This window comes from Nicotiana tabacum, chromosome 5 (assembly GCF_000715075.1).
Source record: "Nicotiana tabacum cultivar K326 chromosome 5, ASM71507v2, whole genome shotgun sequence".
Lineage (NCBI taxonomy): Eukaryota > Viridiplantae > Streptophyta > Magnoliopsida > Solanales > Solanaceae > Nicotiana > Nicotiana tabacum.
The window spans coordinates 148713400-148738768 of record NC_134084.1 but is presented as its reverse complement, the minus strand read 5'-3'; the positions used below and the strand labels follow the sequence as shown (position 1 = coordinate 148738768).

Below are 25369 nucleotides of genomic sequence, written 5' to 3'. Positions count from 1 at the left end.
TAACCCGTTTCAAAACCCGACCCAGGAACCAATCCGAACCAACCCCCCAACTTAGGCCAAATGGTGTCGTTCCGTTCTAAGTAAAAGATCCTGGCCATCAATCTCGATGCATCCAACGGCCAGGATCTAATTACACTTTACGTATATAAACATAATTCATTACCCAGCCCCCCTATACGAGCACCCCCATCCCGTCGTCCCCAAGTTCAAACCCAGACCTCCCATTAGAAACCCTAGCCGCCCCATCTCCCTCGCCATTAAAGCCGGCGGCATGGACGCCGGTGGCCACCTCCTGAACACCCTAGGACCACCTCACTGTCCTAAACATGGATCTGCTATCCATTTGCCTCGAATCACCTTCCTTCGTCTCGAATCTTCATTTGAAGATTTGAGTCGAAACTCTGATCTATACCAAACCACCCCATCTTCATACCAGACACTCCCCTGACCCTCCTCGTGACCAAACCAAACTTGGTTTGGTCCGAATCTACCCACAACTCCCCAAAAACCAGATCTGAGAATCCAAAACCTAGAACACGGATAGCCTTGGAATCCAGCCGACCTTAACAAGGGTTCGAGGTCTAATAGACCTTAATCAAGGTGTTCTCATGTGAGAACACCCTGATTAAAGTTTGTTCGGCTTCAAATGGTCAAAGTTGAGTCAGTTTTGGGTCAGTTTGGTTTAAACATTTTTCGGTAAGTTTTTCTTTTCCTTTTTTGTTTATTCAACTGCCAATTAAGTCGTTAGTATGCTTTGTTGTATTTGTTTGTTATTTTCTGATAGTTTTCTTAATTTCTTCCATCTCTGTCAAAGACCTTTTTATTTGGTCGATTGTTTTCTGTGTATGATTTGAATGTATCCTGTGATAAGCATGTCCGATTAGGATAGTCGTCGCATAAATAACTTATATAGGTTCCCAGTGATCGACCAAAGTTGTCCGAAGCCCTTTAGGTCCCTGTATGTGTTTGTTTATTTGAACGATTGATTATTACCTGTTATAATTAGTATAGTCGACTCGATAAATGTCGTCGATTAATTCTATATAACTAATGGATCAAATAAGCTAATAATTTCACATGACTAAATGAACCATGTCACTGACTGAATGCTCGACATTGCCTGAGATTAGCCTATAAACTGCATTACAAAACAGCTAAAAGATTCAGTCTAGGGCAGCTTCGATTTTAAATTTTTCAGAAGTCCAAAATAACCCATTATTGCAGAGGGTCAAGACAGTGATAACCAGGGTTTAACAGGGGTAGTCTGGGGTTTGAAAAGAACAAAAATGATTAGTTTAAATGAGCTGACAAGTAGGGTACTAATTTGGGATTAAACTAATACCAATGGGGAACAAGACACAAGAGTATGGGGTTTAAAATGAATACTAAAATGAGCCCATAACTCTTGATTAAAGAATAAACCAGGTGTGGGGAACCAATGGCTGGCATCAAAAGATGTTTAAGCATGGTTTTAATGGGTATGGGCAGTCTGCAAGTGGGAGGATCCAGGCAGCTTAGCTGCACTGGGTCGTTTGGCTTATAAATAGGCCATTAGAGAACTTAAAAGGGGCTGGACTTTTGAGTCTTCAGAAAAGAGAAAACAAAGTGAAAATTTTCAGAATACTTTAACTAAACACTGCCCAAAACTGCACAAGGAACTAAGTTGGTTGAGCTGTTCTGGCCAAGTCAGTTATTCTAACTAGGGTCATTACTGTTCCGTTAAGAGAAGGCTGTGTGTTTTCTGCTGTTGATTGTTACTACACTGAGTTTTCTGTATGCTGTGGATTGAGTTTTAGCCTTCTTGATTGTTGGAACTATACTGGGTATTTGCTGAGCTTTGTGGTTATTGGGTCTTCTGTTGCTGTTACATTTGGTATCTTGGGTTTTCGGTTGGTTCATTGCTCTTTTTCTGGGATTTGTCTGTCTGATGCTCAAGCACCTGTGGGCTACATAGTTGCTGCTGGTTGCGTTGCTGTGTTGTTGCTATCTGTTGTTGTTGTTGGTTACTTGCTGCTGATACTCTTTCTCTTCATTTTCTTATTGTGCAAACATCCAGGTACACGACTAATACTGTCAATGTAACTTGAAGTTGAGTATGAATGCAAAAAAGAGAAGAATTGAAGATTGTTTACTTTAAGCATAGACTGTTATATTGAATATCATGTAATGCATGATAGTTTACATTTTGTTTGGATACTGAAGGTAACTTGCAAGCCTAGTAAATATCAATGTATGAGGATTGAATGTTAGTTGTATATGTATGCTGTTAGATAAATATTCCTAATGCAGTAGGTTGTATCCCAGACTTAGGTTTAAATTGTGTAACATACTCTTTAATGTAGGCCAAGCATGTAAACTATCCACTACTAGTATAGTTCTTCCCCTTCCGATAAATTGGCTCATATAACTGTTTAAACCATACTTTAAGACATAGAACACAGAGCTTGCAATCTCAACCTCACAAAGGTTGAGCCCAAGTCGAGCAAATCAAGCAGGCTCCCAGCGAAAAATAGTGGCCTAGGCCCAACCGCTACTGCTTGGTTTGGGATTTGGGCCCTTAATATTCGTTTGGCTGATTGTGTACGTGGTCGTGCTTCTGATTTTGCGCAAGTACTCAGAATTCTGTTATAGATAACTTGCAAGCATGTAATTAATTAGGACTATCTACTGTTTTCGATTAGTAGAGACAAACGCGACAAGAAACGTAGTTGCTATAGGATACCCTTTTAAAAATAAGAACGAGATGAGCCTCGACAAATAAATAAAAACGCGCAAGCTGCGGGGCCCTCGTTAAATGTATATTATCGAAGCATTCAGTTTCCAGGATGGGTCGTTTAGCAAATCTCACAGCCCTCCCAGAATAATAACGCGATAGTCTCTTTAAGCGCGTACTTAATAATGTTATCTCCTTAAACTCGGGTGCACATTTATGTGACCCAAATCCGAATCTCAACGGAATCGAAATGTGTCTCTAACCACGGGTACATTGATTGTAGCGTGGTCTGAGATGCATTTCCATGACGTTGCAAATTCTTTTCATAAGGAATGAGACGAGCCTCGACAAACAAAGATGTACAAAGCGCGGGGCCCTTTAAATGCATATGTATAAAAATACTTAGAATTCGGAACATGCCGTTTAGCGAATTTCATGGCTTTCCCCAAAAATAACAATACGCTAGTTGCTTTAAGCGCGCCTTTAATAGTTTATTTTCCTTAACTCGGGTGCACATTTATGTGACCCGAATCCAAATCTCAACCGAGTCGAGATATGTCAACAATCACGTGTACATTGATGTAACGTGATTCGAGGTATGTTTTCACGACGTTGCAATTCCTTGTAAAAATAATAATAATTATGAAAGCGGTTAAAAGATAAAATTTGCACACAAGTTCATATTTGTATAAAATCAGATAATTAAGCCGAATATAACAGTTGAGCGACCGTGCTAGAACCACGGAACTCGGGAATGCCTAACACCTTCTCCCGGGTTAACAGAATTCCTTATCCGGATTTCTGGTACGCAGACCGTAATATAGAGTCATTCTTTTCCTCGATTCGGGATTAAAATTGGTGACTTGGGACACCCTAAATCTCCCAAGTGGCGACTCTGAAATAAATAAATAAATCCCGTTTCGATTGTCCTTTAATTGGAAAAAACTCCTTTGCCCCCTCGCGGGTATGTAAAAAGGAGGTGTGACATAAGGTATATGAGAAAAGGTACGGCCTTATACACGCACCACCACCTGATCAGCTGAAATACGTTGATAATTCCACAATGGCCGAGATGATATTATGGGATGCCCTCAGAGGCTTGATGATGTTATGAACGCATACGCACGTTCATGGTATGACATTTATACGCATATGCATGACATTATAATATTAAATGATTCAGAGAGATATTTTGATATACATATTGTGTCTTTTACTCCATGTTTCTATGATGTCTATTGTTTACTGATTTTCATTCCTTACATACTCGATACATTATTTGTACTGATGTCTCTTTTGCCTGGGGACGCTGCATTTCATGCCCGCAGGTCCCGATAGACAGGTTGAGATTCCTCCAAGTAGGCTATCAGCTCAACGGAAGATGTTGGTGCGCTCCATTTGCTCCGGAATTGCTTATTTGGTCAGTATGATTTAGATATGTATTGATTGATATGTCGGGGCCCTGTCCCGGCCTTATGACGTTAATGTACTCTTAGAGGCTTGTAGACATATGTCATGTATATGAAAGATTGTATGGCCTTGTCGGTCAATGTTCAGTGTACGAGTGATTATTTTGGCCTTATATGCCCGTATGTCATATGTATAAGTATATCAGGTTGGGTCGTTTTATGTCGAGTGTTCCCTCATGTTTTATTCTTGTTACCTCATACGACCCTTTTGGTATGTTTTACTCATGATAATATGATAAGAAAGATATGTTACGTTGGTACTCGGTTGAGTAAGGCACCGGATGCCCGTCGCGGCCCTTCGGTTTGGGTCGTGACACAATCTTGGGTATTGGGCTTGGCACATTATGCTTTACTTGTTTTTTCCCTAAGAAGAACTTCATTTGGTGAAGAAGTTACTCAACAGCCCCAGTTTTAGATAATCCATCCATTCATATATGCTGTAATCAGCTCTAGCTAATGAAGTTAATTTAGCCAACCTAAAACTTGTAGTGGAGACAACCCTTAGTTAAAGATGTAATCCGACTTGCTTTTCCAAAAAAAAATAAAAAAAAGGATTCTTCTCTATATATGTGTGTAAATATTATATTTTTCTTTAAAAATGATGTACATATATGCTATGGGGCAACGAGAGAGACAAAGCTCTTCCAAACGAAAAAAGCTCCAACAGTGGGGTAAAAGGGAAGTTTTGTTCTATTGTGACGAATTCTTTAAAGAAAATTAAAATGGAAAAGAGAGTTTAAAAAAAAAAATATAGCAACTAAATAAAACAAGAAAGAAAAAGAAAAGATTCAGAAGAAAAAGGCGGATGGTCATATTTTGCTCCTGAATTATGCGAAAATGATCTACATTTGATTTTCATTAATAATTGGACTCATCCATGTTTCTATGGTTACAAAAATAGCTTAATTTACCGACAAGGTTTAGAGACAAAATAGAATAATGTGCAATATGAAGAACAAAATTCTTTTAGAAAGTCCCTATTTATTACAAAATCCCCATTTTTTGGGTCAAACTTAAACTAAAAAGAAAAATGTAAAAAGAGCATTTTTTAAGAAAATAGTAATAATTATCACATATTTAACCATTCCACGTTGGTTCCAGACAATCCAGCCTTCAGATCAATCATTGGAGAATCATTAATAGCGTTTATCGACGCAACTTTCTTAAATTCCCCTTTGATTATCTGATAGACTCCATTAATTCTCCCCAAAAACCCATTCCAAATTTGAAATTCCAAAAAATGGAAATTGAAGCAAATTCAATTCAGCATTTTAAGCTATGGAGCCAATTGGAATTACAGGAATTTTCAGACAAATTCGTTATTCGGTCAACGGAATCTCCTATTGAAGGCTTCTCCGTTAGCCGCTTCGATGGAACCATCGAGAAGCTCAACGGTGAGTTGCAGTTTCATGTTCCGTTTAAAAAAGTACTTAAATGATCAATTATTTGTGATTTTATTTGTTTCTAAATGCTTACTAAACAATTTTTAGGTGATATGAGCTTTGGAAATCCTTCAAAAGTCTCTACGATTTATGGAGTCGCTGGAACAATTAGGTTGTTGGCAGGTAATTTGATATCGAGTTATGCTGCTTTAGCAAAAGTTCTAGAGTTGCAAATATTCAATCTTTTCCAGTTTTCCTATTTTTTTTGTTTTTGATGAACTGTAAATAGTTGGAGGCAGTAGTTAGTAGTTACCTTCACTATCAATCAACTACGTCTTAATAAAAAATAGGTAGGGTTGGTTATATGAATACTCCGATTCCATTCTGCTATATTCATGTCCATTTTGTTACATGCTCAGAGAATTCGTCATAGTTAGACTATTTTTATGTTGGTAAACGTCGATCTTTTTCAAACTTGCTTTTTAAGTTGCTGAAGTGTAAATAGCTGGAGGCAGTAGTTACTGCACTACCTGGTGAAAATGTGATCTGGCCATGCTTCATTGCATGTCGACGGTTAAATATCCTTAAGAACGTCTGATGGAGAAACCTGCACAAAATCTAGAGATAGTATCTCGTAGCATCAATTATTTATTGTGTTTCCTTTATTATGTTAAGTTGCTTTTGCTGATGTGTTTATTTGGATTCATGGCGCAGACAGAGATTGATTAGTACTTTCAATACTACAAGAACAAAGTATTGAAAGTCCTTTACTATTTCCTTTTGTGTAAAATTATCTTCTCAAAAACAGTCGCATATTGAAATATGAAGTTTAAAATATTCATAAAATGCTCATATACATTTAGTTACTCTGTCAAGTGTTTATAGTTGGTGAAGGGCTTGTTGTTAAAGATCAAGCCAATTAACAACTAGTTAGGATTCCATGTTTCATGTTTATTCTAGTTAAGGTGCATTTCCTAGGTTTTAATTTTCCTTTATTTTACCCTGACATTTTATGTCTGCATTGAAATGAAGCTTCTGTCATGCCACCACTTTTTGGGCTTTTAATTCCTTTTATTTGTTGTTGTTTTGCTTGAGCTATATATCCGAGACTATAGTACTTTCCTGCAGTGGCGGAGCTAGGAGTTTCACTAAGGGGAGACAAAATATAAAAAATTAAACACACATAAGTCAAGGGGATTCAATATATAGTATATATATGCATAAAAACAATTTATCTAGCTCTGCCACTGCTTTCCTGTGCTGCCAAACCCTGTATCATATGTTTGATTATGCATGCACAAACACTTACAGCAATACTAGGAATTGACATATGTAAATCTTTCATCAGATCCATATCTATAACTGCGTCATAAAAAGTAAGGTAGCAATTAATCTAGCTGTTTCAGGTCTTCCTTGAGTGCCAACTTGATTAAACTTAGGTTGTTAACTAAGGGAATGTTTAGGAATGAAGAATGGATAACTCGTGATTTAATTCCAGTTCTGTCAAGATTTAGTTACATTCTTTCTTCTTTTGCAGGATCACATATATTGTTAATAACTTCCAGGAAGGAAGTGGGTAACTATCTTGGTTTTCCTGTTTTTCGTGTGATGTCCATGAAGTTTCTTTCATGCAATGAGGCCTCAACACGTCTAACAAGTGAAGAAGTATGGTTCTCGTAACATAATAGCCAAACTTAAAATACTTTTTTTTGAATAATTTGTTGGTTTTTACTCTTTTCTCTTTTCCTGTTTCTTTTTCTTGTGCTGGTAGAAAAAAGATGAAGCTTACTTCATGAATTTGTTGAGAGTAGTGGAATCAACTCCAGGCTTGTATTATTCCTATGAAACAGATATAACACTGAAGTACGTTCAAGCTGTGAATAACCCCTACTTTTTATCAGTTTAGTCTTGCCAATACTTTTAGTTTCAAGAAATCTAAGTATTCTTACCAGCTTGCAGAGAAGATGCAATTTGGCAAAAGGGTGGATGAGTAAACCAGTTTGGAAGCAGGTTTGTCTACTAGCTGATGCAGTTTTTGAACTCTTTCATAACATTGAATTTGTAGAATGTTATGATAATACTGCTTCCAACTGGCATGTGACCACACATTTTCTTAAGTTTTGAAAACTTGTTTCCATATGACATTATGGACTAATTTTCACCTCTCAGATTGATGTGCATGTGGGACAAATATTGCAGCGTCATATTGAACTACTCTGCCCAATAGTTTGCTTCCCTATGAAGACGCCACCTGTTACATAGTTTTAGAAAAGACTACAGATACCAAATAGAATAATATATTTTTTGGCACCATTCTCTTTAACTAATAAGCTCCGATCACCTTTATGCACAGACAGTATACTGTTTTTCATTAGTGTATCAAACTTGCATAGAGTTGTTTTTTTCTTGAATAATTTGGATTTGGCTTATTTTTAGGCTGATCCGCGGTTTGTTTGGAACAAAAATCTGTTGGAGGAACTGATTGAAAATAAGGTTTGTCAAAGATCTTCGTAGTCTAATACTGGGGATACATTGTCTTCTGATAAATAAGTTCCTTTTCATTTAACAAATTTTAGTATTCCATTGATTACCACAGATTCTTAAAGGTGTATTTGACACTGATATGTAGCTTATCTAAAATCGTCTTTTTTTCCTCTGTTGGTGCAGCTCGATGGATTCATCATTCCTCTTTTGCAAGGAAATATCCTGAAATTCTTGTCCCTACTCTCTCTCCATAGGTTTAAGAATACGCAATTCATAAAAGCCATATCAATGTGTGTTTGTTTCGAAAGTGCAAACACTTTTTCCTTAACCAGGATTTAAGCTTTCAGACTGGACATCTTAAACTCAAAGAATCACCCGCTACCATAGCATTGATTTCAAGGAGATGCACGCGACGCTTGGGTACATCTCCAGCACAAATTGCATTAAGCATGTCACATTGATTTGGATTCAAGCCCAAATCTGTTTTCTTAAGTTAATATTACTGTATTAATTTAGGGACACGAATGTGGAGAAGAGGGGCTAATCTAGAAGGAGACACTGCTAATTTTATTGAAACTGAGCAGTTGCTGGAGTTTGAAGGTTTCAGGTCTTCTTTTTTGCAAGTATGTATTCAAAACATGATTCTTCAGTTAAATTGCATCTCCATGGTTTTCTCATATTTTAGTTGGCAGATAAGGATTTCATGATGTTGCTAACGTATCTAAATGACCGTTATAGCTGCTTGCTTAGACGTACACATTTCCTCTTAACAACAAAAAAAGAGGACACTTAAAGACAGAAATGAGAACTATTACATGAGAATAAACATGATAACTGTTTCTCCAAGAATTTGAGGGGGGGGGGGGGAGTTATATAAAAGAAAACAGCTAATTACTTACTCACAATGTCCATCAGTCACAACTTCATATATGCCAGTTGCTGAAGTTCTAACTTCACTGAAGAACTACATATTTGGTGTTCCTTTGTTTCACCAGAACATAAATGTGAAAAATGGTACCATTGTATGGTACAACTCTTCAAAAGTGATTGCCTTTTACAAGATGTGAACCATTTAAAATGTTGGGACAGGAAATTCTTGTAAAGGAAAGTAGAGAACTTATATAGCTTCACATGCATTTTTTTCGCTACTTCTCATTTTCATTTTCTCCATGTTTTCAATTAGTAATTGCCTTTTTCTTTTTGTTTTGTAAACCTCAGCCCCATCATAGCCCCTCCCCAGGCGCTAACTGTGGTTCTTCCCTCCTTCCCCTTGGTGAAGTGGAGTGCAATCTCTTTACTGAAAACCCCATGTGTATTTGTAGTAAATATATTATTTCATGTTTTAGTTGGCAGCATTTTCAGTATGTACAGTCATTCAAATCACATTTAATATTCCTAGTTGAAGTGTATTAAAAATTTTACGAGAGCAAATGCTGTATTAATTACTTTCTTAGCACTATTAATATGCTATGCATATATGAATGCACATATTTTCTGCATCACAGAAAATATCTATGATGCCAATTGTTTATCATTGGTTCTAGTTTGGAAGCATATTTATCATTAGGCATGAGAAATGAGAGAGAAGATGAAGGGGACACAATTTTGTGGTCTTTAATTTGTCATGTCAGTCCTATAAAATTGGAAAGGTAGAGTTTCAGAAAAAGGAAATCTTTTTAGATAAAATTAAATGGAGATGATTGTAGATGATTTTATGCTAGTTCCTAGAAAGCGTCTTTTCTTTGATAAAGTGTCAATTTATCCTATGTATTTGCTCCTCTTGTGAAAATTTGATATGTGGTGGGACATACAATGCAACTTACAACAACAACAACAACAACAACAAACCCATTGTAATCCCACAGGTGGGGTTTGGGAAGGGTAGTGTGTACGCAGACCTTACCCTACCTTGAGAAGGTAAAGAGGTTGTTTGTGGTAGACCCTCGGCTCAAAGAAAGATGAAAAAGAAACAGTAGCAACAAGCAATAACACCAGCAATCCAATAAGAAAGTCGAAGCGAAAGAAACAACAAATAGTAATAGAAACCTAAGACTAAGAAATTACAAGATTAACACCAATATTACTGGTATAGACAAGGAAAACTCTCGACTACCTAACCTTCTACCCTGATTCTCGACCCCCACACCCTTATGTCAAAGGTCATGTCCTCGGTAAGCCGAAGCTCAATGGTCATGTCCTCGGACATATATTGCAACTTGATTTTCATAAATGAACTTTATCTAACTTATGTATCCAAGCTAGAATTACTAAGCAAGATAGCTTTGTCCATGTGAGTTCAAATGTTGCTACTGCCATGGCTTGTCATTCAGCTTCCATGCTTCTTATAACTATATTTTGCTTTTTACTCTTTCCAGATAAAGATTACCCCAAAACATAATACCCAGAGGTGGAAGCTCTATCTGAGGGTGAACCTTGTCCAATTTGCATTTGTAGGGAAAACAGTTTATTTGTGTCCTTTAACGTTGGGAAGTAGTCCTTTTCATGGGACTTTCTAATGTCTCTCGTGATTACCTATGAGGAACTAGTGTTTGTTTCTCACAACTGCTTTGATACTATGTAAAAATGGGAGAAGAGGTAGGCAGAATAAAGAGAGCAAGCACCACACTCCTACTATATCAGGGCCTTTAGCTTTCACTGAGAAGAAGAGATCACTTCTAGCTAGCTTTTTCCCTAACCCTAACCAATGAATGATAGGCTGGGTTAGCCTAATTGAAAACGAATTGACTTTCAGTAATCGGAGGCAGGTCATGTACAAACATCTTACAGCCAGGGGTTTTTTATAGATCTGCACAAAAGAATAGTTAACTTATAGAGAGTGCAATTTAAAAAAAAAACGTGAATTTCAAGGATCTAAGCATTGAGAAACCATGTCTTTTGCATTTCAGGTTCGAGGTTCTATTCCACTCTTGTGGGAGCAAATAGTTGATTTGAGCTATAAACCACGGCTTAATATTATCTATCATGGGGAAACAGTATGTACTTACTCTTCATTATCTCTATGTCAAATCTTCTAGTGTATGAAATATGAGAAATTGCCTTTCCTCTGTTCAGCCGAAAGTTGTGGAGCGCCACTTTCATGATCTTTTGCAAAGATATGGCGATGTCATTGCAGTTGACTTGACAAACAAGGTAAAAAGCTTTTCTGTTGATGTTTGGTTCATTAAATAGCTTTGATGTGCATAATATGGACATTTTTACAAACATCAACTCTGGAGAATGCTTTCAAGTATACGTGTATCCATGCTCAAGTTTCATTTATCCATCTTACTGAGTTTTTTGAATATATCAGGAAGGAGAGGTTGCTTTTTTTTTATTTTTTTTCTGTCAGGGCATTTCCTAAACTCCGATTACTATAATCTAAGGCCCTACTTTGCATTCTAAGATATCTCAATCCTTATGAATGATGAAATTTGTGTTAAAACAGTAACTGTTTATTTCATTTCTTGATAGTCATAGCAGTCATGTTCCCCAGTAAGCTGGTCTTTATGAGACTCCACTTAGCAATTTATACCAATTTTACTGCTACAGGAGCTAGTTCTTTTAATGACTTTCACATTTACAAATATCTTGACTATTTCCGTCATCTCTTTTGCAGCTAGGTGATGAGGGTCTATTAAGTTCAGCTTATGCAACAGAAATTCAAAAGCTATCAAGTGTGAGGTGACTGACTCTTTTAAACCTTTTATCTATACGAGGCTGTAAGATCATTTCCATTCCATAGTTTCATAATGCCTGAAGTTAGAAGTTGGAGAGAGAAGTAGAGAAGTTAACAGTTGGCTACCATACTGACGATATAATAGCTATCATCACATTCCTGAAGTTTGTAGATGTACAGAGAAGTGGAGAATTGTATAGTTGGCTACAGTTACTTCTGATATGGTGGTCATCATCAAAGTCAGTAGACATCTGGATAAAAGATTGTCCATCCTTCATTCTGATCAAAGGATGGGATTGGAATATTATGCACAGTTTCTACAGTTAGCAATATGTGAACTGTGTTATAATAGTTTTTTAGTCTGTTTTCAAATCAATATTTCAGCAATTTTGTGCCTACTGCACTGCAATTAGATTTTTTGAAGTATTGACTACTCAAATTCAAAAACGAATTTCTTGATTTCTATTTGCACTGTCTCAGATATGTGTCGTTTGACTTTCATCACTGTTGTGGGGGCTCAAACTTTGAAAACATACAACTTCTGTTTGATCAGATCTCTGAGGATTTTGAGAAGCACGGGTAAGAATAAAACTAGAACAACAGTGACACTGTTTGCCAGGAAAAGATGCTTCGATTTGACAATGTTGAATCTCCATGATACTGTTTTTTTATCCCCTAAAATTCACTAATCCAGCTGAGCAGATACTTCCTCATAGACACAGAAGAGCAGATATTAGCGAAGCAGAGAGGAGTTATTAGATCGAACTGCATTGACTGCCTAGATCGAACAAATGTTACTCAGGTTGGAAGAAGCATGTCAATGTTCTTTATTCGATAAAACAAGTCCTTAAAATGCTCCAATCACACATAATATTGTTTATTTTATATGATAATTTCCCTTGTGCTTGCCCTTTATAGTCTGCCGTTATCTTGTGCAGAGCTACCTGGCTCAGAAGTCTTTGAATTCACAACTGCAAAGACTTGGTGCACTTTCATCGAATGAGTGCATTTCTATGTTCAGTGAAGATTTTGAAATCTTTAGGACTAGTATGGACTCTGTAAACTTGGTGATCCTGTTGATTCATACTTGTATTTGTTGTCTACTTAGTCTTCTTAGTCCTGTAATATTTGCAGTGTGGGTGGATCAAGGTGATGAAATCAGCCTGGAATATTCTGGAACACATGCTCTAAAGCGGGATCTTGTCAGGTAATGCATGAAAATATTTTGGGTTTAAGTTAATCAAGCAAAAGGATCATTTTTCTACTCTAATTTACTTGAAACTATACCAGATATGGAAAACAGACTATGACAGGACTTATACAAGATGGGATGAGTGCCCTTTCAAGATACTTCTTGAACAATTTTCAGGATGGAGTTCGTCAGGCATGCTGCAGACACTTATAATCTTATATGAAATGATCTTCTCTTATTTATTCTCTTTAGACTGCAAGTTATATCACCATGTACTTTCCATGCTTTTGCAGGATGCAATGGACCTTATAAGTGGTCGCTATAGTGTTAACAGGGGAAGCCCCTCCCGCGTCCAGCATAGTGGATTAGAATCACTCAGTGTAAGCAATCACTGTTTCTTAGTAAATAACCTAGATTATAGCAGGCCTTCTCCATCTTCTATTGAATATAGTAGAATCAAGAATCTTACTGATTTGTCTTCACAAAGTTAAATCTCTTTCTATGACGATATTGCTGCTTTTACATGTTGTGTGGTGCAAACTTGTTATAAAAGTTGCCCAGAAAATGATTATCAATGACCAGATTATAGTGAAAAAGCATCAATCCATTCCAAGTGGTCGCTTGTCTGAAAAATAACTGCTGATTTGTTGCAGTAATTTAGCCAAGTCATTTTACTTCTTTCCTTGTACCACATTATTACACTGGCTATCGGTCATATGAACAAATATTTGCAGTATCTACCTGTAGCATCAGCTCTTTTAATTGGAGGATTGACCGTGACCACCATCACGATAAACCAAGGTATCATTTTACTTCAGTTTTTTTTTTTTTTTGAGCTGAATGGGATTGTCAGTACTCAGTATGCAGTATTTGCTGAGTTTTATCTCATAGTTTCATTTCTCAAAATTCTAATTTAGCATAATCTACTTTGAGTAGCGGGACGAAATACAAATACCTATTTGTCCTCTGTGCTCTGTGCTGGTGTAACTGCTGGAGTTATGGCAATTGTCAAAGCAAATGGAAGGCAAATCTGCTCAAGACCTCGATTATGTGGACTGCTGTAAGTTTGAGCATCATATTATAGTAGATATCCAGAACCATGAGGCATCTTTGCTCCATGGACCTTGGCTGCTATTGAAGCCTGAATGGAACCAAGCCGTCAAAGAATTTGGGAACTAGGAGGACGGGACTACGCCAGGAGGAACATGCACTGTTGTAAATTATAATGAAACATGAGAAAACCTCTTAGCAAATCGGAAACATGACTGGTTATATATATTTTGCTTGTACTAAATTTGACTTAAACATGGCTGGAAGTTCAATGTTCCCATAATGTTTACATCCTGATCACAGGAATTGATGATCATATATTTGCATTGTGTCAAACAGTTGAAGCAAAGTATGAATATCCAAACATGGCATTCAATTAGCTGTAATGGAAGTGTACTTTAAAATGCTTTATGCTCCCACCTCTTTATAGTGATTTGTTCAGTTCAATTAAATTTTCAGGTTGACACTATTTTCCCAAATAGCCACATATTGCTTTTTAGTTTGAAGAATAGAACTTAAAAGATGAAAATGTTGCATCGTGAAATTAAAGATTTTTCCGACACTTCTGAGAAGTGTTGCATTGTGAAAATAAAAAATCACCGAGCCTTTGGTATAATAAGCTGTTAGGACTTTCCTAAAAATGAAGATTAAACTATAACGAGATGACGATAGATGAAAGACATTCAATTGAGTTTATGATTCCTAAAGACAAATTAATTGGCCCCAAATATTAAAGGACCGATTGGCATGTTTTTGTTCTTTAATTTTTTACCAAAGATGTTTTTGTTACTAAATTTGAGTAATTTGGCGGTACTAAGCTTATGTCAACCTTATTCATTTGCAGTAGCCTTGAAAAATTCATATACATTTGGAACTACTACAAGCAGTACCCGATGGGAGACATGGGTGTTACATTCTTCATTTGTCTCTTCTGACTGGTGTAAAATGAATAAGAGGTATTTGGTTTTGGTGTGAATTTTTCAAAATCTATTCAAATAAGAAAAATTATATTAAAATCAGAAAGATAACAGTGCATACCAGCTTGCATAGCCAAATAGATACATATAATGAACAAGTGCACATATACAATGTTTGCTTTATTGTATAGACTTACTTTATGATTATGATCTAAAAGGGATTAAATATTCTTGAGTGAGTTCCCTTTTTGTACACGTATTCTAGAGGTGCACTCAATTCACCAGAACTAGAATACGACGATGGTTGAGATACTACAGGCGACTTTTTGGCCTCAATGTTGCTGGCTTGAAGCTGGGAAGACCAGTAATTTCTCTACCTGTTACCAGTGTGTTGATATCATAAGTTCCCTCGTACGTATAGATAGGCTCCAAGTCACAGAATGCCTACAGATATTGACAGATATGGAGAAAATGAGACCAGAAAAAGTAAGTTGCTGCCGACATGATCTATACAACTCTACAAGTAAATACAATAGGACTTAAGTATTCTCTGCTTTGCATCTAAGAAGGGAAGTTAGCATTGAGTGTTCATCCACAAACCTTTGCTACTAGAAAGTCAGCCAAGATACCGTTTCCGCCAAGTAATTCCCGTCCAAAGGAAACCGTTTCTCTCGCCCTCAAGGAAATCCATGACTAGAAGCAAGCAATTAGTTATCAGTCAAAAAGGTCACATACAACCACCCTTAAAATCAGTAGAATAAGGTCTTACTTTCCCCAAGCTAGCTTGACCAGGTGTCATTTTTCCACTCTCGTACAGCTTGCAAAGGCGCCAACCAACAAGAAGCATAGCCTGAATGTTTCCCAACATCTGAACCAACTTCTGTTGATTGATCTGGAAAGCAGCCAGCGGAGCTCCAAATTGCTTCCTCTCTTTCAAATACCTTGAAGTTTGACAAATAATTTAGCCCAAACAAATGTTGAACTGTGGGAAATTTATAAAACATTGAATGAGAAGATTGACAAATAAAGGGCACAACAATATGCTAATGAAAGTTCCTCTAATCCGCTGCATGGTAAAGCTATCGTAAATAGTAACTTCTAGTACTGTTTTATCTTCAATTACTTATTTTCTGAGAGAATCAAATATCAAACCCCATCATCAGTTAAAATTCCTTTGCTTGATAACTTTGACTGTTCTATTTTGAAGTAGACTGATGTGACATTAAAAATTCAATAATGACTATGCTTCAATTCTAATCTAGTTGGGCCGGCCATAATTTTTTAATTTTTAAACCACCATTGGTGATGATTATGCATTGCCTAATCTATGTATTGATTACAACAAAAATACAGAGCCATATGACTCCTTAATATCCACCCCGTTGTATCTCGACTCTTTACATTTTAATACTGAATCATTTTCCTTTTAAGACAAGTAATGGGTTCTAGAGGTTCTCTACATTAACATAAAATCCCTACACAAAATAAAAGCCTCCTAATCAACACCAAACTTTAATGTCAATTTCTTAATCCAACTAGTTGGTACCACTTGTAAGGATCTTTTGCTTCTATAATTCTATTGTGTTTTGTTCTTCGCCAAGAGAAGAAAAACGTTTTTGAGATATTGTAGGTTTTTTAGACAGCTTTCTTTCACGTGAAAAATAACATATCGGATGCATATTTTTGTGAAACTCCAGATAAGTATAATGTCACTGCTACAGTAGAACATTGTAGACAATTGCAATCTCAAAAATCAACTTGCCTTATATATCCAGCAGGAATTAGCTTAAAGTCCATGATTTGATCCAAATGGTGTGTATAATTAACTTTCATTTGATGGTAAATAAAACAGGTGACCTAATTAATAGTAGTACCTGTGACACATATCATAGACACCCATTGCAATGCCTATAGGTTGCCATGATACCATGACACGTGATACAGCAAGCACCTGTTCAGGAAACAACGTATAGACTGTAAAGACAGTTTCAGCTAGTTAAGTAATTGGAGGTGCCAAAATATTGGTAATAACTTACAGGACACGATTATAAATGACAGAACTTCAAGAAAATGAATTGCCAAGATGCATGCTTGTAGCACTGGGAGTAAACAAAATCATTATAATGAGAACAGTTGTTTCATCAATTAGTAGGCCTATCACACTAGGAATAGATCCATTAGCAAACACTGAAAATATGGGGATTGGAGGAATTAAAAATGTAATCCATTTCTTTTTTTGGATGCCTATGTATTTTCCTTCTTTAATGAATTTAGAGAACATTTTCGGTTTTTCTTTTTGGGGGGTTGGGAGGGTGAGAAGGAGGGGGCTTCTGTTGGATGACAGGTATATTTTCAAGAATTTTAGAAACTTTATTGGCATGACTAGAAACATACATTCATTCATTCTCTTAAGCTTTTTGATTCTTGCTCCCTAGTCAGACCAAACCATTAGTGACAAACCTTTTAGTGTATTAAACCAATAAAAACATCAAGATGATCCTTCGGCTCAAAGATTTATTATCAACGACAATTAAGCATTGCAGCCATACAGCCATACCTTGCTTGTATCCTGGAAAGAACTGACGCCAGGTAGTCTATCCTCATCTGGAACAAATACATTCTTTAAGAGAATATCTCCATTTTGAACCATCCGCAGCCCAATCTTGTTTTCTATTTTAGTAGCTTGCAAGCCTGGAGCATCCTTCTTTACTATGAAACTGAGACAAAAAAATAACCAATTTTGAGACAAAAATAAGTGTTCAGGACGGAGAGAGACCCATGAGCAAAGTGACCTTCACTTTACACAACTAAGCATGATAGTCATACCTCTAGATTCTACCCTGGGAATAGGAGCAAGCAACAACCAACTCGTTCTACAAGAAGGTTAAACGAAATCCTAAATACTAACATTTATCTTAAACTAAACCTAAGTCTTGAGATGGTAAAAGCTAGAACACGCTGGCTTTTTATCACAAGAGACATTCAGAATGGCCTCAAGTCATGCTTGCAATAGGCGAAAGATGTGGTGAACTGGATCACTTACCCATTTATTTGGTTTGTGGCTGTGTTTCTAGCAAAAATAACCAATACATCCGCAAAAGTGCTATTTCCTATCCATCGTTTTTGCCCATCAAGGATCCAACCTCCTTCAACCTAACCATTAGAAATCAGAAAAGCAGGGGAGCATCTTAAGCAGCTTTTACCCTAAAAAAGGAACACAAAAAATGAAGAATGGTATAGAAATTAAAAAACAGGACTAAATTTTAGATTCTAGACCTTTCTGGCAGTTGTCCTCAAAGCACTTGCATCACTTCCATAGTCTGGCTCAGTTAGCCCCTAACTCCAAAAAGACCTAGATTATAACTACTTATGTATGATAGAACAGATGCTAATGCTAAATCAATATCTAGAACCAAAATATCTTACCCAACAAGCTACGGTGCTAAGTTCAGCCAGAGATGGTAAGTATTTTTGCTTTTGCATTTCTGACCCGCATAGAGCTATTCTTGAAAGAAATCAATGATTAATAAGTTCTCTATCATTATTTTGAGACAACTGTATCTGAAAATGCCAGGATAAATAAAAATGGTGCGAGCAGAAACTTTGGATAATAGAAAAATTTACCAATAGTGAGCATTGCCAAAGATGAATGCACCAAAATGAATGTCGAGCAGCTTGCATCAACTCTGGCAAGTTCTGCTAGGGCAACGGCACTTCCAGTTATTGAGAGACCTGGACAACCATACCCCTGAAGCCAAAAGTAAATAAATGCCTCATAGACGTTGAGAATGCAGGAAATGAAAGCTTATTATGCTCTATAGAAACACCTTTATAGAGCCACCAGATATGTGCAAAGCACCTAGTTTTGGAATGACTTCAAACGGAAACTCTGCTTTCTCCCAGTACTGCACAATCAAATTAAGAAAGGAATAAGTCTCAAACGCTCAACTCCTTTCCTTAAAAATTTGAGTTCGTAGGGAGCAGTAACTATATCAGCAACTAATAGAGCCATGAAATGGAACGACTTAACACATACAAGAAATACAGAGAACTAAAGAAATACCTTTGTCATTATAGGTGCAACTTCTTTTTCCATGCACTCTCTTACTTTCATTCTGATTGCTTTCTCTTCAGGAGTCAAAAGATCATCAAGCTGATAATAGTCCGAAGCTGTAAAGCTTACATCTCAGTTAGTGAAATCACCAGCATACATGTGACCACAAAAATAATAGTCCGAAGCTGATACATGATCTTTTCAAATGTTAATCCCAAGTAAATCAAGCTACTCAGCTTGAATATCAAACAACATCATAACAAAAATAACTCAATCCTTAAAGAAAAGAGAGCAACAAAAATTTGTTTCCCAAAGTGCAAGCAAAGTTTGGGCCTCCCAATTAGTGGCGACAGATTCAGAACTACCCATGAAAAACTAGCTGAGAAAGAACCAACCAAGTGCCAAATAACCAAATTCGTACACGAAAAGTAAGTGTCACCTGGCAATTCTTCAAAAGAGTACTTAGCTTCTTTCTTCGAACCCTAAATGCAGTCAATACACTTATACAACAACAACTACTACCCCTCCATCCCAAATAAGTTGGGTTCGGCTATATGAATCCTCATTGATCATGTTCTCCGTTTAATCTCATCTCATGCCAATATTATGCAAATACAAATAGAAAGTACTAAAAGTTCTCTATATTTTCTAAACATACAAATCTCTGAGTCAATACACTAATAAGTAGAGTAAAAATTAATCCATCTTACCGCATGTAGGAAAGTCGGAAGCTGGAGTTGCTTGAGGAAATGCAGTGGAAACATCCAAAGCTGGTAAATCAAAATAGGAGCTTTTCGCCTCTTTATACATTTCCTCTGCATCACATTTACAAATATAAGTCCTTAATCAAACGAGCAACACAGAGTGACTGAAGCACAAACAGAATTACTTTATTAACATCATACTAATTTAAGTAAATTTCTTAAAAGATGATATTTTACAGCAATTTTTGCCAGATTTAACAAATATCTTAGCTTTTTCACCATCCAAAGATTCTAAAGTTCAAAACAAAGGAATGATCACTAACTATTTAAAAATATTGACATCTGTTTTTTCTGACATAAAAAGTATTTATAGTAATATTATTAATATTATTTAAAAACCATATTCAACAAAACAGTAATCCCCAAAAACTCTTACTGATAGAAAAAAAAAAATGTACCTTTTTGCGCTGCAATTAACTAATGTGTTTCATTTCCCTTGGCTTTTTAATATTTCAAAGACTGATAATTTCCTTGCATCTGATTCTAAAGAATTTGCAACTATGACTCTTTGAAGAACGAAAATATTAAAATCTTAATTACATTAAAAAATGAACCCAGCAATTTTCTCCGAACGTAAAAAGGAAAAAGAACCCACCTTGAGTTCTTGTTGATGGAACTTTCATGAAGATACAAGCGAGGATTCCCGAGCTGAGAAAGAGTGGATGAAGAAACTACAACAAGAAGAAGAACGAACAATGTTTGGCACGCAAATCTAGGTACGTTTATTTAAGAATTTATTTGATTGATACATGGAACGACCGTCATATTTGTTCATTATTATCAATTCATTTTGCGTGCTTTGACTAACATATTGTTTGAGTGGTTGTTATTTGATAAGGTATAGTATAGTATTGTATTATATTGTAATTGTTATAAATAGAATTCTATTTAAGTTGAATGTCTATATTCTAGAGAGATTTTAGGGTTTATTACTTGGTGGCTAAGTTACCATCTTTCTATAAATAAAGGTTCTACTTCATTGTAAATTATCCCATATCAATAAGAATTCCCTTCTCCTTACTTTTGTCTGCAATATTCTTCTTCTTCTTTTATTGTTTTATAACACGTTATCAGCACGAGACTCTAACCAATTAAGTAGAAGATTTGGGATTGAGCATAATGATTGTCAATTATTCTATGAACTTCCTTCATGATTAAATTCTGGATTTAAGGTAAGTATTTTACTTTTCTCTTTCAAATTCTTGACATTCTATAATTTGATTTTAAATACAAGCAAAGACGATAAATTTTGATTGCAACTCCAATGGAGTTTGAAAGATATTATAACCACCAAAAGTGGTAAAATTTCTATGTCTTGCCATGATCAAATTCATGTATGATTGTGGGCAAAGAATTGAAAACTCGTCCCATTGAATTTGCTCCATTCTCATTCCCTTAAGAGAATGTGATAGCAATATGTGATAAGTCTGAAAGAAGACAAAATTATTACTATGAATGTGTCAATGGATGTGTCAATGGATGTGGGCGTGGCAATATACGAAATTATAATTATCATCATTATGGTAATGAGAACAATAAGGATTCTCAAAATAATCCTTCACTCTGTGAAAGTAATATTTGTCATCGATTTGACATGAGATTTTATAAACGCACATATAGATGATTATTGTCTATTCATGATGTGAATGTGACAACATCTAATTTATGAATACATATTCATTCTTGGAAAAATATGAACGTGCTAGTGGTAGTGAATATACCACACTCACCTCTAGAGGGATGTTTGAGAGGAAATAAAAAAATAATGACATTATTATGGCATAAATGGTCGTTAATCACGTACTTATTGTAACGCCAAAATATTTTGGCAATGTAATTATTAAAAGACAACGGTAATGCAAGAAACAGATATTGCATATAATTTTGACCATAACCATAATGGTATAACTTTCTCTTTAAAAGAAATATTCACCATATGGATGTTGATGAATATGTGGTAGTACAAAATTAATTGAGAGCTCTGGAAGAACCAATTATACTATTTTGGAGAAACACAATTGATTACCAATAAGGTATTGTGTTGTAGTAAGTCTCAAAGAAATTTATTCAGTTTCGAAAGTATTCGCGAAAGCGGTTGGTTATATTGAGACTATAAATAAAAGAAGATTTAATATCTTCTATTACTACAACTTGTAGCGGGATAATATTTATGTGAAAAGTTACCCGTTTTATTCTCCAGTTTATACTACACAAATAAAAGAATACCACAATAACGTAGAACTTTATTGATATAAAACCCACATCATAATAAATTTGGAGTTTATTGATATCCAGTTGGCATAGCTGGTTTAGCCATATCAATTTAAGTATGATGTGCAAAAATAATAGAGAACTCACATGGGTAAATATTAAAGAACTAGAAAGTTCTTTACGATTCTCTTATATTGCTTATTCTCATTAATTAATTGACCAACTAAAGTTGGGATTGAATCCCATAAATTCTGGAAATATCAAAGGTAAATATGGGCCCATTCACCTGCCATGTACCATATAAGATGCATTTATGAGATGGTTACATGTGCAATTATTATTAACTCGCAACATGGTGTTTTGCGAGGTAACTTGCTCAATAGTTTAATTTCGAGCATAATTTTCAGATTTTCTATTCAAGAAGTTTATCTTGATAAGTTGGTTTACATCACAGCTGGTTTAGCAAAATAATTTATTGAGTGCCTCCACTTAATAGCTAAATTATTGCTGATGAGAACAAAGTTATCTATATCAGTTTGATATAGGTCATATACGAAAGTATATTACATTCTCACCTCACAAGTGGTTCGGGGTCAGGAACCAAATAATTTCATCTTGTTATTATTGATGTGCGGTGTATATATTGATTAAGACCATAACACACAAAGATGAGTTCCCAAAATTGAGGAAGCAAGTTAGTTTTTCTAACATGAGGGGGAGACATGATAAACAGTTGAGAAAAAGTTACGTGCAATGAATTATCATTTGAACATTTAGATCCTCGAATAAGATAATATGAACTTGAAGTTCATAAAGGGATAATTCATTTGCAATATATTGCAAAGTATGCCAGACGCATTTGCTTACCCAAAGAAAGTAACTATATTCTCATTTGCTTATATTAAGTCCTAGAAGGACAAAGTCTATGGTATGCTTAAAACATATAGACAAATCGGTTTCAAATAGCTTCTTGATAAAGAAGATGGGCAAATGATCAAAGTGATCATAATAAGGAGGCAAGTGATCTAGAAGATCACATGACATAACACTTCATAAAATCTCATGAGAGATTCAGGTACCTGAATATATGAATGAAGAGATCTCTATGTTATGTCTTTATGAAAAAATATTGGAACCGATATAAAATGTTCGTCGACGACATCTATGATAGCGCTATATATAGAATTGATTCCATATGAAAGACATATAATTTTGTCTATGTTGTTCAAATACTTGAAAGTATAAAGTCAATGGTATGTGCAATCAGTTTCCGATATCTTATATGTCTAGCATGACATAAAAACTTGATATGCATCTAAAGTCTATTATATGGCTTATATGACTTAACTTATATGACAATCCATGAAGGATTTAAGTCGCTTAAAGCATATACAATTCTTGGTCTTGAAGTACCACATCCTAAGTGCAATTTGTGCACATATGTATCTTGCTATAACTATAAGCATGATAATGTGATAGCGAGAATACCTCTATGGAGATATTGAAAAGGCCATTCTATGGCAGTTTATGAAGATACATTCAAGTTAATATGGTTGATTTGTTTATCAAGTCTCTACCAAAGATCGTTTGAAGATGGTGCACAAAATTGGAATGCAAATTCTTAAAGATGTGAATTAATGCTCTCATCAAGGGGAGTTAATATGCGTTGTACTCTTTTTCCCTTACAAAGTTTTGTCTCACTGGGTTTTCCTTGCAAGGTGTCACGACCCAAAATCCCAACTCGGTCGTGATGGCGCCTCTCGTGAGGCAAAGGCCAGCCAATCAACAAAACAATACATCTCTTTATAATTGCGTAACATGAATAAGTCTAAATCATGGGCAATATAATCTTAAATGCGAAATAAACATGATAGAACAAGGAAAACTCTCCCAACTCAGCTCGAAATCGGGGTGTCACAAGTCATGAGCTATTACAGAGTTTACTAATATTTTACAAAGTCTGGAATTATCATAAATAACAAAGATAAGGGAGAAAATGGGGCTGCGGACGTCAACAGCTACCTCGTTACTCCTAGTCACCGCCTGGCCTGGAAAGAATCAGCGCTCAGGAGCGAACTCAGCTCTGCCTGTATCTGCACACATGGTGCAGGGAGTAATGTGAGTACTCCGACCCAGTGAGTAATAAAAATAAATAACGACTGAAAACATGAAATCTCATAACGGCACAATATAGCGCTATCCCAAGCAGTAAAATCAGTTATACAGTAAAACAGTGAGTATCAGATAATTCTTCTTTTAAAACAGTAAAGACAAATAATTTCCACAGCAAGGATAAATCAAAAGCTTGCCCCTCGGTCTCAATATGTAAATCTCAGTATAGTATCAGCCCCTCGGGCTCACTCCCAACTCACCAGCACACAACATCGGCCCCTCGGGCTCACTCCCAACTCACCACACACAAGCAACGGCCTCTCGGGCCCACTCCCAACTGACCTGGGTACCCTGCGCTCACTGGGGGAGTGTACAGACTCTAGAGGGGCTCCTACAGCCCAAGCGCAATATCAATAGGCCTGAAAGCCTTCACACATCACACACGAGGCCTGAAAGCCTCCTCATATAACACTAGAGGCCTGAAAGCCTCCTCACATCACTCAACATATCCTCACGTATGGCCCTCGGCCTCAATTAGTCCAGAAAATAATCATAAGCCTCTTGGGTATCAGTAAAACAATAGTGCTCAGCTCAACAACATTATAAATATCATTAAATCTCGAGTTGAGTATAAATGTAGCTGAGTTCACAAAATAATATAATTCAATTGGACTGAGTTCAAATAATATTTCAATTCGTGAGGAAAATAGTGATGTAAATTCACAAAAAATTTCAGATAATTGGCACAAAGCCCAAATATGGCAATAAGCCCCAATCATAGTGAAAAACAATAAATCTTTATCAATTACGCGGTGAAAATATCATCTGGGATGGACCAAGTCACAATCCCCAATAGTAAATGACCCCGTGCTCGTCATACAACGCGTGTCTCATCTCAACATAGCAGTATGTTGTGCAATCCGGGGTTTCAAACCCTCAGTGCATCATTTAAAATCATTACTCACCTCGAACCGGTGAAATCTATAGCTTGCGATGCCTTTGCCTCTCAAATTGGCCTCCACGCGCGTCGAATCTAGTCAAAACCACAACGAATACATTACAATAGGCTAAGGGAATATAACCCAATCGAAAAGACTCGAAAAATATCAAAAATCACGATATTTGCAAAACCCGAGCCCCAGACTCACTTTTCGAAAAATTACGAAATTCACACCACCGGATTTCTCGTCTCGCCACGAGTCCGTACATATCAAATTTATCAAAATCGGAGTTCAAATGACCCCTCAAATTTCCATTTAATTCTCTTAAGTTTCAAGCCCTAAACCACCATTTTTGTCCATAAATTACTTGAGTTTTCAGCTCTAATCCATGTATTTAACTTGGA

General features: G+C 36.1%; 2 protein-coding genes across 2 annotated transcripts; one reads left to right on the top strand and one right to left on the bottom strand.

Annotated features, from left to right (window-relative positions):
• The first annotated feature begins 5281 nt into the window (after positions 1-5281).
• Positions 5282-14221, top strand: LOC107830021 (phosphoinositide phosphatase SAC8-like). Its single transcript, XM_016657494.2, has 20 exons — positions 5282-5576; positions 5673-5747; positions 7102-7229; positions 7336-7427; positions 7517-7574; positions 8001-8057; positions 8232-8265; positions 8388-8468; positions 8565-8671; positions 10955-11041; positions 11121-11198; positions 11665-11729; positions 12205-12303; positions 12427-12526; positions 12663-12771; positions 12859-12931; positions 13015-13108; positions 13210-13296; positions 13651-13717; positions 13853-14221. The coding sequence occupies exons 1-20, from the start codon at positions 5423-5425 to the stop codon at positions 13978-13980; spliced, it is 1773 nt and encodes a 590-aa protein (XP_016512980.1). The 5' UTR covers positions 5282-5422; the 3' UTR covers positions 13981-14221.
• A 709-nt stretch (positions 14222-14930) lies between these two features.
• Positions 14931-20502, bottom strand: LOC107827551 (acyl-coenzyme A oxidase 4, peroxisomal). The gene is made up of 13 exons (XM_075254188.1): positions 20297-20502; positions 19648-19752; positions 18947-19053; positions 18711-18788; positions 18508-18631; positions 18310-18383; positions 18160-18219; positions 17927-18036; positions 17441-17600; positions 16758-16834; positions 15653-15824; positions 15484-15576; positions 14931-15327 (listed from the first exon to the last, which is right to left on the bottom strand). Exons 1-13 carry the CDS (start codon positions 20322-20324, stop codon positions 15196-15198), a joined length of 1320 nt encoding a protein of 439 aa, XP_075110289.1. The 5' UTR covers positions 20325-20502; the 3' UTR covers positions 14931-15195.
• Between the last annotated feature and the right edge of the window lie 4867 nt (positions 20503-25369).